The following is a 12,527-nucleotide window of genomic DNA, read 5'->3' on the forward strand; positions in this document are numbered from 1 at the left end:
GGTATCAGATACTCTAAGGAAAGTGTATGTCCCAGGATTTATTTTAATGTAATTTAACATGTTTCTGCTCAAACCACGCTGCACAAAATGCACAAGAAAATGGCTTGATTAATTAAGTCATGCATCCATACATGAATATCTAATTGGATATTTGATCTTTTATACAGGACTCTGTGGTACGTTCGATGGAAAGAAACAGAATGATTGGCAGCAGAGGGATGGCTCCTTGTTTGACATTCCAGGACTCCGCCCTGACCCGTTCACTCTGTCCTGGAGGTGTGTGCTGTTTGGTTGAGATCATCTTATGTCATTATCTTGCATAACACAGTGAACAGTATTGCTGGGCAATCATTCAGCAATAGAAAACCTTAAATAGATTTACCTTAATTCTTGCAATACAGGAAAATCATGTAAAAGTGGGAGGGATCTACCTTTGTTCAGATTTCCTTGATTTCAAATATAAATTGATTAAATGTTTTGTAGAGTGTTAACCAACCAGAGTTTACTGTCAGGATCATGTGACCAAACAGTTGTCCATGACCCAGATTTCTGTGACTGCCCTCATGGAGGAGAGCCGTCATGCTCCTCAATGTCCTCCTACCAGTTGTGTCCTCAAAACAGAAAGCAGCAGAGAAGTACGCATTTTTGAGATGGAAAAGGATTATTTTGTGTGACCAGAAATTCAATCTATTTGGAACTTTTGTATACAAAGGAAATGAAATTGCCTCGATAAAAGGATGAGATAATTTTCTCTTTAAAAAATTGCCAATTTTTGAATGGACATCTACAGAAAAATATATTCTTATAACTTATGTTAGATATTTTTAAAACCAATTAGATAATCTTATTGTAAAGTTAAAATTTTTTAAAAAAAATCATCTGAAAAATATTTTCTGATGGGGGGGACTGATTTTGAGATGTTTCATTGACTTGATTGACTGTCCTGTAGATGATCTGACCGAGCTGTTTGTAAGAAGGTCTATGAAATCTGAGGACTGTGGGGACGTGAACCGCGAGATGGCGTATGAATATGAAGAAGGTTACAGAGCCAAAGTAGGTCCACAGTTCCCAAGTATTCCTTATCACATACAGAAACATTGGATGGTCTCCTTTGTTAGTCTTGTAAATTTATTTCCTGACTGTTAGAGGAACATTGTAAAACTTTTATAATTATATCAATGTTAAGTTAGGAATTTGATTGGCTGGATGTGATAAACAATGACATACCATAATTGTTATACATGTACATGAGTTGATAATCTTGGGTGATATCTCCTGTTGGTTGTCACACAGGACTTTGATTGGCCCACCCTGTCCAATGTGACCCATGAAATGGCCAGGAACCACTGTTTGAGTATGATAGAGATGAGCAAGGTGGCCTCAGTGTGTGTCAATGTCACAGGCATGGCTGATGTCCTTGACCTTTGTATTATGGAGGTGAAGGTAAGTTGCAATATTTCTACCAACCTGATGTTACAGTTGTCTTACTCTGCATCTCATTTATATGAGGATGAATTCATTTTGTTGAAATTGTTCATTTTGTGTCTGAATACTACATTAAAGGGACATTGATTTGAAAAGATTGAATTGCCTAGTGGTAAATTTTGTAAACTATATCTATGATTGATTTTTATAACTCTGTGTGTGTTTGTAGATTGAAGACTCATTTAATATGACCAAGACTTTACTTGAAAACCTGAATGAGATGTGCGAGATTGAGCTAGCTCGGAACACAAGTCTGTGGACCAATGAGACAGGAATGCTCGCTCCGGACCGGGCCATCCTGGGAGAACTCTGCCCCGAGGACTGCAGTATGCAGGGACAGTGTGTGAATGGTCAGTCTACAAATCAGTAGTCTACACCATACAATATGTTGATCTCATTGTAATGATTTATTTACCAAGAAATAATAGTGAAAATTACCCATATGCTTTTACTAATGTGAGATTGATGTATTTCTCTATACCTCAGGAACCTGTGAATGTGAGCCAGGCTTTGGTGGTGCTGATTGCTCGGTCAACACAACAGGAGCACCCGATGTGTGGTTCCTGGAGAATGCAGGGCTGTGTGATCTCAGTGACAGGCGGTGCAATGAGGTGGCAGTGTTTGGAGCCACCTTCATCCTCTCTGACAATCTCAAGTGTAAACTCACTCGTGTCAAGGTGAGAAAATGTTTTTGTTGCTTTGTACAATAAGCTGTTTTTTGAAACACTGAAGAACATTATAAGTCAAAATTCCCCAAACTTTTAAAAAATGGTAAGCAAAACTTATCTATTAAGGCAAAACTTATCTATTAAAATTGTCAATGAATTTAATTCATACGTACTAAATCATATTCATATTTTAATATTCATATACATGAAATAAGATCCTATAGTTTCTCCTCATAAGCTGTGCTGAACTGCCATTATAAGGGTGTTTAAGGCTTAGCTGACAACATAACATGGACTTTCTTTTTCAAAGCTGCATTCTTTCCATTTTGATAGATGTTGAATGGAGGCTACAATGCTACAGAAGATTTATTTTATTTCCCTGCCATCTTGGTGACCTACAACGAGGTCATTTGTCCCCTTCCATCCCAGGAGAGTTACTTTGTCTCAGTAACCAATGACAACAGTACACTGAGCGAGCCAGCCTTGCTTACAGTGTATGACAAACAATGCCATGAGTGCACCAAATCAGGAATGTGTCGATTCAAGGTCAGTGCGTTTTTATCCATATCTCAGAATTTTTTTGTAGAATTGAATGAACAATCCAAAGTCGACATGTTTTTGCTTGATTTTTACAGGAGCAGAAATGTTTTATTGAGAATGTGTGTTATGATATTGGAGCTTTGAATCCATCCAACTCCTCCTTATTCTGTAACCCCTATGAGAATTTTGAGGAGTGGAGCATCAAAAGAGGTAAAAGCTCTGAAAAAGATGATTTTTTGATTTCTTATATCAGAGATAAAAATCTCTTAATCATTAGAGCCTGTATAAACTCTGCAGATGATCAGCACAATTAATGTATAATTATTAAGTGTCAAATCTTGAATTAAAAGACTTGATTTTTGTATACTCTTATACAGATCACCCATTGGTTCGAGACCAGCCTGAGCTGTCGACACACTACAACCAGAGCTCCGGCGACTTCCTGTTCCTGTGTGAGGGAAAGGTCAGTGCCGAGAATGCCTCACAGTCCTTTGTCGTCTGGAGTGTCGATGGAAAGAGAGTCGAGATGTCAGCGGTCAATGCAACAGACGACAGGAAGTTCACGGCAGAAATATCCTACAGAGACCTTGTGAACTTTACTTACGGCTCAAAGGTAGGGTTTGATATATGGCATGTATTTGAGGGGTTGGATTCTTATTCTTTTGAGTTTTCGCTGCAGGAATCAAGTTTTTACATTATAAACTATATTTTATTTACATTTTATTGTGACCTGTCACAGTCATCGATAAACTGTCCAAGATACATGCATGTAGTTAAATTGCATGCGTTTTTTCCCTAATATTATTGTAGCAGTAATTTTTTATGCTTGAATTAATTCCTGCGTGTGTGGCTTTTCAGGTGGAGTGTGGAATAGTGGCCTGCTTTATCAACAACTGTGAGAACACAACAAGCCCTGTTTTGAATGGCCGACCAATCACAGCAACTATTACAGTGAGTAGAGAAAGAAGGTCTTAGTGAGACATTTTATATGAGAATTATAATATACATATTATTATATAATATATCTAGTGGTAAACTTCTACATCATCAGAGTAAGTGAATTCATGACTTATATCTGCAGGCCGACAAAGAGGAGTTGCGCATTGTTGAAGGCGGTGAATCTTCTAAGATAGAGATCGAGTCAGAGTTCCCTCCCTTCATCTTCTGCCCATCTGGAGACTGTGAAATCATCGTGCAACCAGAAATGGAGGGTTCCAAAGAACTGAAATGTGAGGGCCAAGCGGTACCTCAGGTCTTACTGGTAGGGGAATCCGAGAAAGGAGAGCTGAAAATCTCTGGTGAAAACTGGAGGAACAAACTTGTCATCTCCGTACAGGCCAACATGGACATGCTGAAAGATGGCGACCAAGACAGGGAGGTGATGCTGGTGTCAAGTGTCAGGGACAGGAACCAGACAAGTCAGCAGATGGAGACCAGTCAACGCACTGTAGTCACCAGGAAAAAAGTAAGAGATGCTTGAAATGACCAAGTCGTTGAAAGCTACAAACAGTGTCAAACAGGATTGAATTATACTTGTATAGTTGTTCATGTCATGCATATCTTGCATCATTTAATGGCTATGAGCCCTGATTTATGTTAAACAATAATTATTTATCAATCAGAAATGAGGAATATGATTTATTTTCATACAAAGAAACTTTTGTAAGATTGTGTTCTTGATATTCAGGTCAAGGTGATGGACCGCCATGAGTCTCATCTGTGCAGCTCCATCAACGATCCTCACATGAGAACCCTTGATGGAAGGTACACTCATTTTTAACATGAACTGATGTTTTAGTGGTCTGGAAAGTATGTGTAATTCACTAACTTTGTACCAACACCTTCACTTCTTCTGCCGAGTGCTAGACAAAAGAGCCTTTCAGTTATAGAGGGATCATCAGGAAAAAATGGAAATTACTCCCACCTACTTTTTTTTGCTCTCTTTCTTTTCCTTAGAAGAGATAGTTTGTGTAGAAATTGAAAAGTTGAAGTACTTTAAGAAAGTTTTGTTTTTATTCATATTTTGTTTTTTCCTTCTTTGTAGAAAATACAACAATTTCTTTGAAGGGGAATTTGTACTTTACCGACACAAAACAATGCCATATGAGGTATATACACAACCATAAAAATGCCTAGTAATTTGTAAAATGCTGTTTTCAATTCACTCTGTGGGCATGTTTCTTATGAAAAATGATTGAGTTCATTCATTCAGAAGTTATTAAACAATGTCAATGAAAAGTCTTTGATTTTGATCTGCAGGTGCGAACTTTCTACAAAAATTGCAATGGAAAAGCCTCCTGTAACTGCGCTGTCGCTGTCAAGGTGGAAGATGATGTCATCGTGATTGACAGGTGCAGTGAGGTCAAAAGTCGTAAAGTGACCGCCAAGCCAATCCAGATCAGGAGTTATATTAATGGGGAGGTAACTCCGGGACTAAGGGTGTACCGCACAGGGGCAGAATACAGGGTAAGAACTCATTTCTTGAACTGCATTAAGTGTTTTTTGTTCACTGTTTTGATCTTTAGGTATTGAATTTATTGGTTGTAAATTTAGATAAGAAACTAATTTTATTTTAATCATTGAAATTAATTTATTGATATGACAAATGCTGTAGAATTTTGAATTAAGAAATGAAAATGTCTTTACATAAAAATCTGAATTTATTGTGCTAAGTTTTGAAAACTACTCTTAGTTGATGATATCCATTTATCTGCAATTATTAGCAATGAATTTAATCTCAACTTCATTTCAGATTTACATGCCCTCAGGAACTTACGTGGTAGTGAAAGATGGGAAAAGGAGAACCAGTCAATTCCTGAATGTCTGGCTCCACGCTTCTCCTATGGACTTCAACCGCACAGAGGGTAAGAAAATGTCTTGTCATTAGTGATTCAAATCCAGTATCAGTAATATTCTATCAGCGACACCCCTTCCCCCCCCCCCAAAAAAAAAAAATTACCGAGCAATTGAAAAAAAAATTTCAAACAATGAGATTTACTCATTGTGTAATATTTTTATCATGTGTCTTAACTAACTTTTCTAGTTATACACAAGATTTTGGTGATTTTCTCAATTTCGCAAGCAATCATATTATAGTTTTGTAATTTCCCCTTCATTTTATTTATAATTATGCAATGTCACTCTGTTGTATAATCCAGGACTGTGCGGAACACTCAACAACAATATGGAGGATGATTTGATGAGGCCGGATGGAACCATAGTGGAGACCAAACAGAACCGTCCCAAAGCCTTCTCCATCAGCTGGAGAGTGAAGTAAGATCCCAATAGATACTTGAAACTGGGATCCTAACAGATCCCAGTCCAGCAAATCCCATTTAAAAAAAATACTGTCTATAAAGTTTATATATTTAACTTACAGAAATTATAAGAATTTTAGAATAAAATTTGTCAGGCATCTAATTTCATTTTTTTTTTAGCCCTGATGAAACTCTATTCAATGGCTTCTGCCCAGATGTGATGGTCAACTCGAATCCAAGGGAACAATTCTACTGCGACCCAATACACAACCTGACCTGCTCAAAACTGGTCACAGATTTTGGATGTCAGCAAACCAAATTAAGGGGTAAGTAAATGATGCATTTACCTTAAATACAGGAACACCACTGAAAGCTTACTTTGTATTGTGTGCAAAGATTTGCAACAAATTTACAGGAATGAAGAGTTTCAAATGAACTCAAAATCACATGGCAATCTAACTTAACAGGAACAAAGTGTTTGTTTTATTATGATCTTAAGACTCTTTGCATCTATGACAAGTTCAATTGCAGAATTGGGCATATATTGAAAATTGCTTTTATTTAAGATTTATTTTATTTTTTTGTTTGTCTTTATAACAGGCAAGGATATTACAGATGAAGTGTTGAAAAATGCAGTTGCTCCCAAAAAATGCATCACCATACAGCCCCAGATTGTTTTTGAATATGATGTAAATTACACCACACCGGTAAGAAATAAGGCTTAGAGAGTATACCTGATAGGAATACTGTGAATTCCTTTTATTACACGAGTACTTAATTCCGCGATCCCACCGTTTTTTATCAAATCGCGAGAATATAAAATCACGAATGCGGAACATTAATCCATATTTCTTATAGTTCCCCACTCTCATAAAATAATGGTGAGATTTTAAAATCCGCAAGGGGCGCCTCTCGTGATTTTATGCTGAAATAAATTACTCGCGTTTAATTAGAATTTCACAGTAAGCTTTTGTAGACAAGAACATTGCTGTCTTTAGTCTTAAAACACTTAACTGTAATATATGTACACGTATGAATTCTTTTATGAATTTTTTAAAACTACTGTAAACTTGGATACGTTTTGCTTTCCTAAAATACTGTAGATTTCTAATTAATCGCAAGGAATAAACATCCGCGCAAAATTGCCAAATGCACATCTCGCTAAAATCTCACTTTTATTTTTGGGACATGTGAACTACATTAAACTATTTCTAAAAAATTTAGCAATCATGTCGTCTTGCAATTCGATGGAAAACAATTGAATCATGAAATTAAGTACTTGCATCGAATAAGCAATCTTCTGCAATCCAAAGTAATTTATATATCATCAGGTATACTGTACAACAATCTCTTATAGGAAATATCCTGGCCTCAGAATGGCCTGAATGCCACCACAGCCTACCAGCATTGTCTGGACTTTGTCTTGAAAACCAAAATCGGTGCATCCTGTAACAGCAAGCCGGGTGTGTCTGCCGCCATTGGGTTTGACCTGTCCATAGAGTCCTGTGTGGAAGACATCGGGGTAAGCCTGGACTACTGTGACCCTACCTGTTAATTTTTTTGTTGTAATGGAGACAAATGGAGCATGGTGTGAATTTAATGTCTGCTTGAAACCTTGTGGCCAATTTAGCAGCTATTTTTAACGGTGTTTAAAATTGCCAACAACAATTATACTTCTGAAGATATACTTCTTAGTCATGTACATACATGTAGATAATGACTGATTAATTTTTTTCTGGACATTTTTTTTCACCATATTAGCTAACTGGAGACACTAGTTGGGAATTTGAAGCTCTGGAAAGCATCAAGCTGAAATGTATAACAGAGGTGGTTACCAATGTGGAGATGTGGGTGACTATAGGAGGGGTCCCTGCCCCACAGGAAGATGTGGTGGACAATTTTTGTCTGAACGAGTGTAGTGGAAAAGGAGACTGTGTCAAAGGTAGGTACTCAAAGCATTACCCAATGAACCACCCCGACTGTCTCCAAGATTATTCAGTAGGACATGTTGAATTGTCCATTTTTTTCAATGACATATATTCTTACAAATATTCTTCCAATTCCTTTTGTAAAAAAAATATGATAGGTGAAAATGTGCATGTTTCAAAATGCTTCTTTTATATTTTTTAGAATAAGTCCCTAAATAATATATTCCCAACTGATTGTTTGTTGAAAACAAAATGCAGACTGACTTAGATTCTTCAAACTGATTTTTGATTTTTTTTAAGTTTTAGGAATCTCATCTTTAAGTGCATATGTAGGTAAAATATGCTTATTGAACGAAACTCTGTGTCCTATTTCTAGGTCAGTGTCAGTGTAACCCAGGCTTTGGAGACATAGACTGTTCAGTAGACATCACTGTTCCACCCACAATTTCCGGGGTCGTTGGGGGTCAGCTCTGTGACGTCAGGGAGAGTGAGGATGGGGAGGAATGTAAGAGAATCGTTCTGTTTGGAGAAAACTTCCAGAGTAATGACTCGCTAGCCTGTCATTACTTCAATGGGGTAAGTCAAGGAGGTTTTTTCTGGCCCCCTCTTTTTGTGTAATTTTTATTTCTTCCCTTAAAACTAATTTAATCCATCGCATTATACATGTATAAGAAATGGAAACATTTAAGATTCATTGAACTTTCGTAGAGTGTTTTAGTTTGATTGACTGATATTTCAAAAAGTATTAAGAATCAAATTTATGCTCAGAAAATGAATTTGATTCTCAAACAAATGGTGCTCTTTCAGCCTGCAAAGCCAGCAACTTATATCAACTCTGAGTCGGTGATATGTCAAATGGAGTCTCCCCGGACAGCCAACATCACTGTCAGTTATGGCGGCGAGCGACAGAGTAATATCATCCGTTACGTCGTTTACGACTCGTTCTGTGACCAGTGTGATGAAGACACGCTCATCTGTGTGGAAAGGGTAAGAGTTGTCAAAAAAAAAACACTACTGGGGTTAAAAATCTTTAGGAATCATTACTAAATTAAAAAATTAAATGCATGTATATGACTATACATGAAATTCTTACGTAAGACAATATCAGAGATTTTCATAGAATTAAGAAGAGTTACATCTACCGGTATTTGAGTAGATCTTATTTCAAATTTGTGTCTTGTAGACTGATACCTGTAATATTGGAGGGCAGTGTGTGTCAGCAGGGGCTGTATTTGACCAAGACATTCGGTACTCATGTCAGCCAAACGTCAACAGAACAGTGTGGACCAGGATTGAAAGTGAGTGTCTTTAATCCAATCGCTAATTCAGAAAACCACTCTTTTATTTCCAAAGAATTAAAATACTGTCGATGCTTTTCATTTGATGCTTTATGAGATAAAACTTGAGTGAATCATGATCACAGAGAATAATGAATTTTAAAAATTGTTTAAAGTATGTGGTGTTTTTCATGGTAACTCCTCTTTTTTCAGCCTCTGTAATCACTGCCACCAGATTGACCTACATCTCCATTGTCGGCAATGTCTTGATCACCTCTCTTGGGAATTTCTCTCTGGGAGGAGCACCAGGATTGGTCGACGGCTGGAAGGGTGGGCTGGCCCTCAAATTTGACGGACAGTCATACATTGAGGATGGCGACCAGAACAGCTGTCTCCAGAAGCCGGAGCTCTGCCTGAATCTGGGATTCTCCTTCAAGTTCTCACTCAGAATTTCGGACATGATTGACAATTCTTATATTTTCTCGTCAGGCGGAGACTTGTCGGACAGTAGAGGTGTGTCTCTGTACATTAGGAAAGGTCGCATGTACCTGACCTTGAGCACACAGGACTTTGAGTGGACAGTAGTGACTGTTTTTAGAAGAGTCGGGGTTTATTTTGATTTCGAGTTCTCCTGGGGGCTGAACTATGGTCTGGAGTGCTTCATGGATGGCGTCAGTGTGGGCAGGGCCCGGGCACCGATAAAGAGGACTATTAAGGGAACCAAGTCATATGGATTCAGAATTGGTGGGCCAATTCCAGGGGAAAAACGCGTGGCCTCTAAATGTGAAGTGGGATCCACAACACTTGTGAAGGCAGAGACAAGAATTGTAACAGCAGTAGGATTTGTCATTGGTAAGGCTGAATCATTGATATGCCATGTATTATATTTTTTTGGAAAGTTGCCATTTATGAGAATATTGCTTTTGGGAAACTTAAAGTTTCAAGTTGCCTTTGGAGGATATTTTGATACTGTTAAAAAATAAGAAAAAAGATGAGAAAATGATTTCACAGCATACTAATATAAATTTTTTTTTGTGTTTTCCACAAAATGGAGCACTTGCCTAAAGGTCACTTTAGATAGAAAAGTCTGTATCAATTTCGGTTTTTTTAGTGCCTCTACCTCTAGTACATGTACCTGTAAAATTTCAAGATAGTTTTTTTGAGCTATCTAAAGCTCACCTTAAATCCCTATGTACATTTAACATTTCCATGTTTACATTATGACCTTTGTGTTTCAGACATCCCCGAGCTTGCGGAAGGCCCCAGGCTGACCGCGTCGTACAAGGAGAATGACACCGAGGCTCAGTTCCTGTGCAAGTTTGAGCGACTGCCTCGCGGGGATGTTGTTTACAGAGTCCAGTTCTTTGTGGATGACATAGAGATCAAAACCTTTAAAGATGTGAAGGGAACAGAAGAGAATTACATGATGTCAGAGTCAGAATATGGCGATGGTGGATACGGCATCAAGGTGGGGGGATTTTTCTTTTGGTCTTTGTTGACGTTTTGGTAATATCAGATATTAAGCAAATAACAGACTATAGATTAGTTTACTTGCTACATCCTATTTATAAAAAAAAACAATTACTATTTACGAAAATTTATTTGCATGAGCAAGTTGTTAGTCTTATAAAGGATTAATTTCGTAAATTTAGATAGCCATAAATTGGAACAAGGCACCATACTTTACTCAATCTGTTTTTTCTGTTTTGCAGACATATTGTACAGTGACACCTTGCTACTCCTACAGCTGTTCAACTACAGAAGGTCCCTCGCGTAAAAGTAACATCATCACAGCTGAGGTCCAGGTAGGCGGGCTCTATTGTACGTCAGGTCCTCTCTCCCAGGGCTACCATTGTATGTAGCATCTAGCTAACTAATGTTTGGTAAACAGTGAAACGATTTTTGGAGTGCAGTCACCATTTTAGCAGAACCAGTTCATATGCTCAATAAAAAGAAAAAGAAAACTAAGATATACATGTAAAAAGTCAGTAAATTTTATTTGATTATTGGGCAGACATCCATCATCAGTACAACTTAAACTATATAATCAGGATCCTGTGTAGTTAAACTAATTAAGTTTAACTATTTGTTGCTTGAACAGAGTGTTTGTTAAACAGATCAGAGGATACATTTATGATACAGTGGAAAATACTTTCGAGACATCTTTGATACAAGTATATATTAGATAAAAGATTTGCATGCTTGTAGTACCAATTTTTGCTATTGTTTGATATTTCTGTAGGTTCTAACAAGGGATCTAACTGTGATAGAAGGAGGGTTACCAGGAGAAGTCAACCTTAAACTGACAGTGCCACCTAGGTTGTTGTGTCGACCTGAGGACAGGGCCAATAACTCCTGCTATGTCAAAGTCAGCTCTTATTTCTCTGAAAAGGAACAGCTTTGTCCCAATTCCAACAGACTGAATCAAGCTGTCATTGGATACAGGTAAAAGCTATACAAATCAACCAGAAGAAATCAGTAGAATCCCTCCATCAAAATATTTTGAGCAAGAAAAGGACAGTATTTCAAAACTATCATAATTTTAGAGAACTTTAAGGAAAAATCCTTGCATGAATTCACGTTTGTCAACAACAGGCCTATTGAAACTCATTTCTGTTCTGTAGAACCTTCCTTTAAAATCACTTCTTTGTTGATGTTTCAGTGTCTCTAATGAAATGCCAACTCCATTTTGTGGTAACATGATTACTATGCGGACCTGGGAACGCCCCACTGTGATCCCTGTCTTTGCCTCCATTGACCTTCTGTATGACAAGGACAAAATTAGGTCATTGACATTGAGGTCAGAGGTCATGTGTCAAGGAACTGTCAACTACAACACGACAACAACCACTGTCAAGGTAAGGAGGTCATATCAGAGCAATGTAGTACAATTTTATACAAAGTTTGATTTTTTTGGGGTATTAATTTTTAATCTTTTTGGGATGATGATGAGTTTTTTAGACATTTTACATAGTTCTTAAGATGTCATATTTTATCAACGTTTTTTGAGGACAACAAAAGTGTGTTAAAAAAATATTTTGAAAGTGTTAGAAATTGTAATGCCCAGTAATCTTTTATCTTCAGGTCAAAGTTGAGGATGGAGACAAGAGTGCTGTGTGTAAATCTATCAATGACCCACACATGACCTCATTTGACAGTTGGTAAGTCTATTATAGACTAACTAAATACCTTCTTTGACAACTAGTTCTATTTTTGTAATGGTTGTCCACCAGATGTATGTACATTTAACTGTTTGTTCTTTTTAGGAAATATAACAACTTTTTGGAGGGAGAGTTTATCCTGTACAGACACAAAATCCTCCCCTATGAAGTAAAGTTCCCATGTTTTTATTATTGTTTTTAAGATTTACAT

General features: G+C 37.3%; 1 protein-coding gene across 3 annotated transcripts in view; it reads left to right on the forward strand.

Annotated features, from left to right (window-relative positions):
* LOC105327563 (uncharacterized) overlaps positions 1–12,527 on the forward strand; it is a 157,756-nt gene that overhangs the window by 99,119 nt on the left and 46,110 nt on the right. For all 3 annotated transcript variants that reach the window (XM_066067900.1, XM_066067902.1, XM_066067901.1), the window contains exons 47-76: positions 168–276; positions 484–635; positions 950–1,053; positions 1,294–1,443; positions 1,655–1,835; positions 1,972–2,162; positions 2,487–2,699; positions 2,789–2,903; positions 3,071–3,306; positions 3,552–3,644; positions 3,775–4,158; positions 4,381–4,457; positions 4,738–4,801; positions 4,953–5,159; positions 5,446–5,557; positions 5,852–5,966; positions 6,131–6,276; positions 6,551–6,657; positions 7,308–7,472; positions 7,712–7,892; positions 8,255–8,454; positions 8,686–8,865; positions 9,062–9,176; positions 9,369–10,007; positions 10,394–10,623; positions 10,868–10,960; positions 11,398–11,600; positions 11,818–12,013; positions 12,240–12,316; positions 12,422–12,485. In XM_066067900.1, coding sequence (XP_065923972.1) covers positions 168–276; positions 484–635; positions 950–1,053; positions 1,294–1,443; positions 1,655–1,835; positions 1,972–2,162; positions 2,487–2,699; positions 2,789–2,903; positions 3,071–3,306; positions 3,552–3,644; positions 3,775–4,158; positions 4,381–4,457; positions 4,738–4,801; positions 4,953–5,159; positions 5,446–5,557; positions 5,852–5,966; positions 6,131–6,276; positions 6,551–6,657; positions 7,308–7,472; positions 7,712–7,892; positions 8,255–8,454; positions 8,686–8,865; positions 9,062–9,176; positions 9,369–10,007; positions 10,394–10,623; positions 10,868–10,960; positions 11,398–11,600; positions 11,818–12,013; positions 12,240–12,316; positions 12,422–12,485 — 5,099 coding nt within the window. The remainder of the gene's footprint in view (positions 1–167; positions 277–483; positions 636–949; positions 1,054–1,293; positions 1,444–1,654; positions 1,836–1,971; positions 2,163–2,486; positions 2,700–2,788; positions 2,904–3,070; positions 3,307–3,551; positions 3,645–3,774; positions 4,159–4,380; positions 4,458–4,737; positions 4,802–4,952; positions 5,160–5,445; positions 5,558–5,851; positions 5,967–6,130; positions 6,277–6,550; positions 6,658–7,307; positions 7,473–7,711; positions 7,893–8,254; positions 8,455–8,685; positions 8,866–9,061; positions 9,177–9,368; positions 10,008–10,393; positions 10,624–10,867; positions 10,961–11,397; positions 11,601–11,817; positions 12,014–12,239; positions 12,317–12,421; positions 12,486–12,527) is intronic.

Source organism: Magallana gigas, chromosome 8 (genome assembly GCF_963853765.1).
Source record: "Magallana gigas chromosome 8, xbMagGiga1.1, whole genome shotgun sequence".
Lineage (NCBI taxonomy): Eukaryota > Metazoa > Mollusca > Bivalvia > Ostreida > Ostreidae > Magallana > Magallana gigas.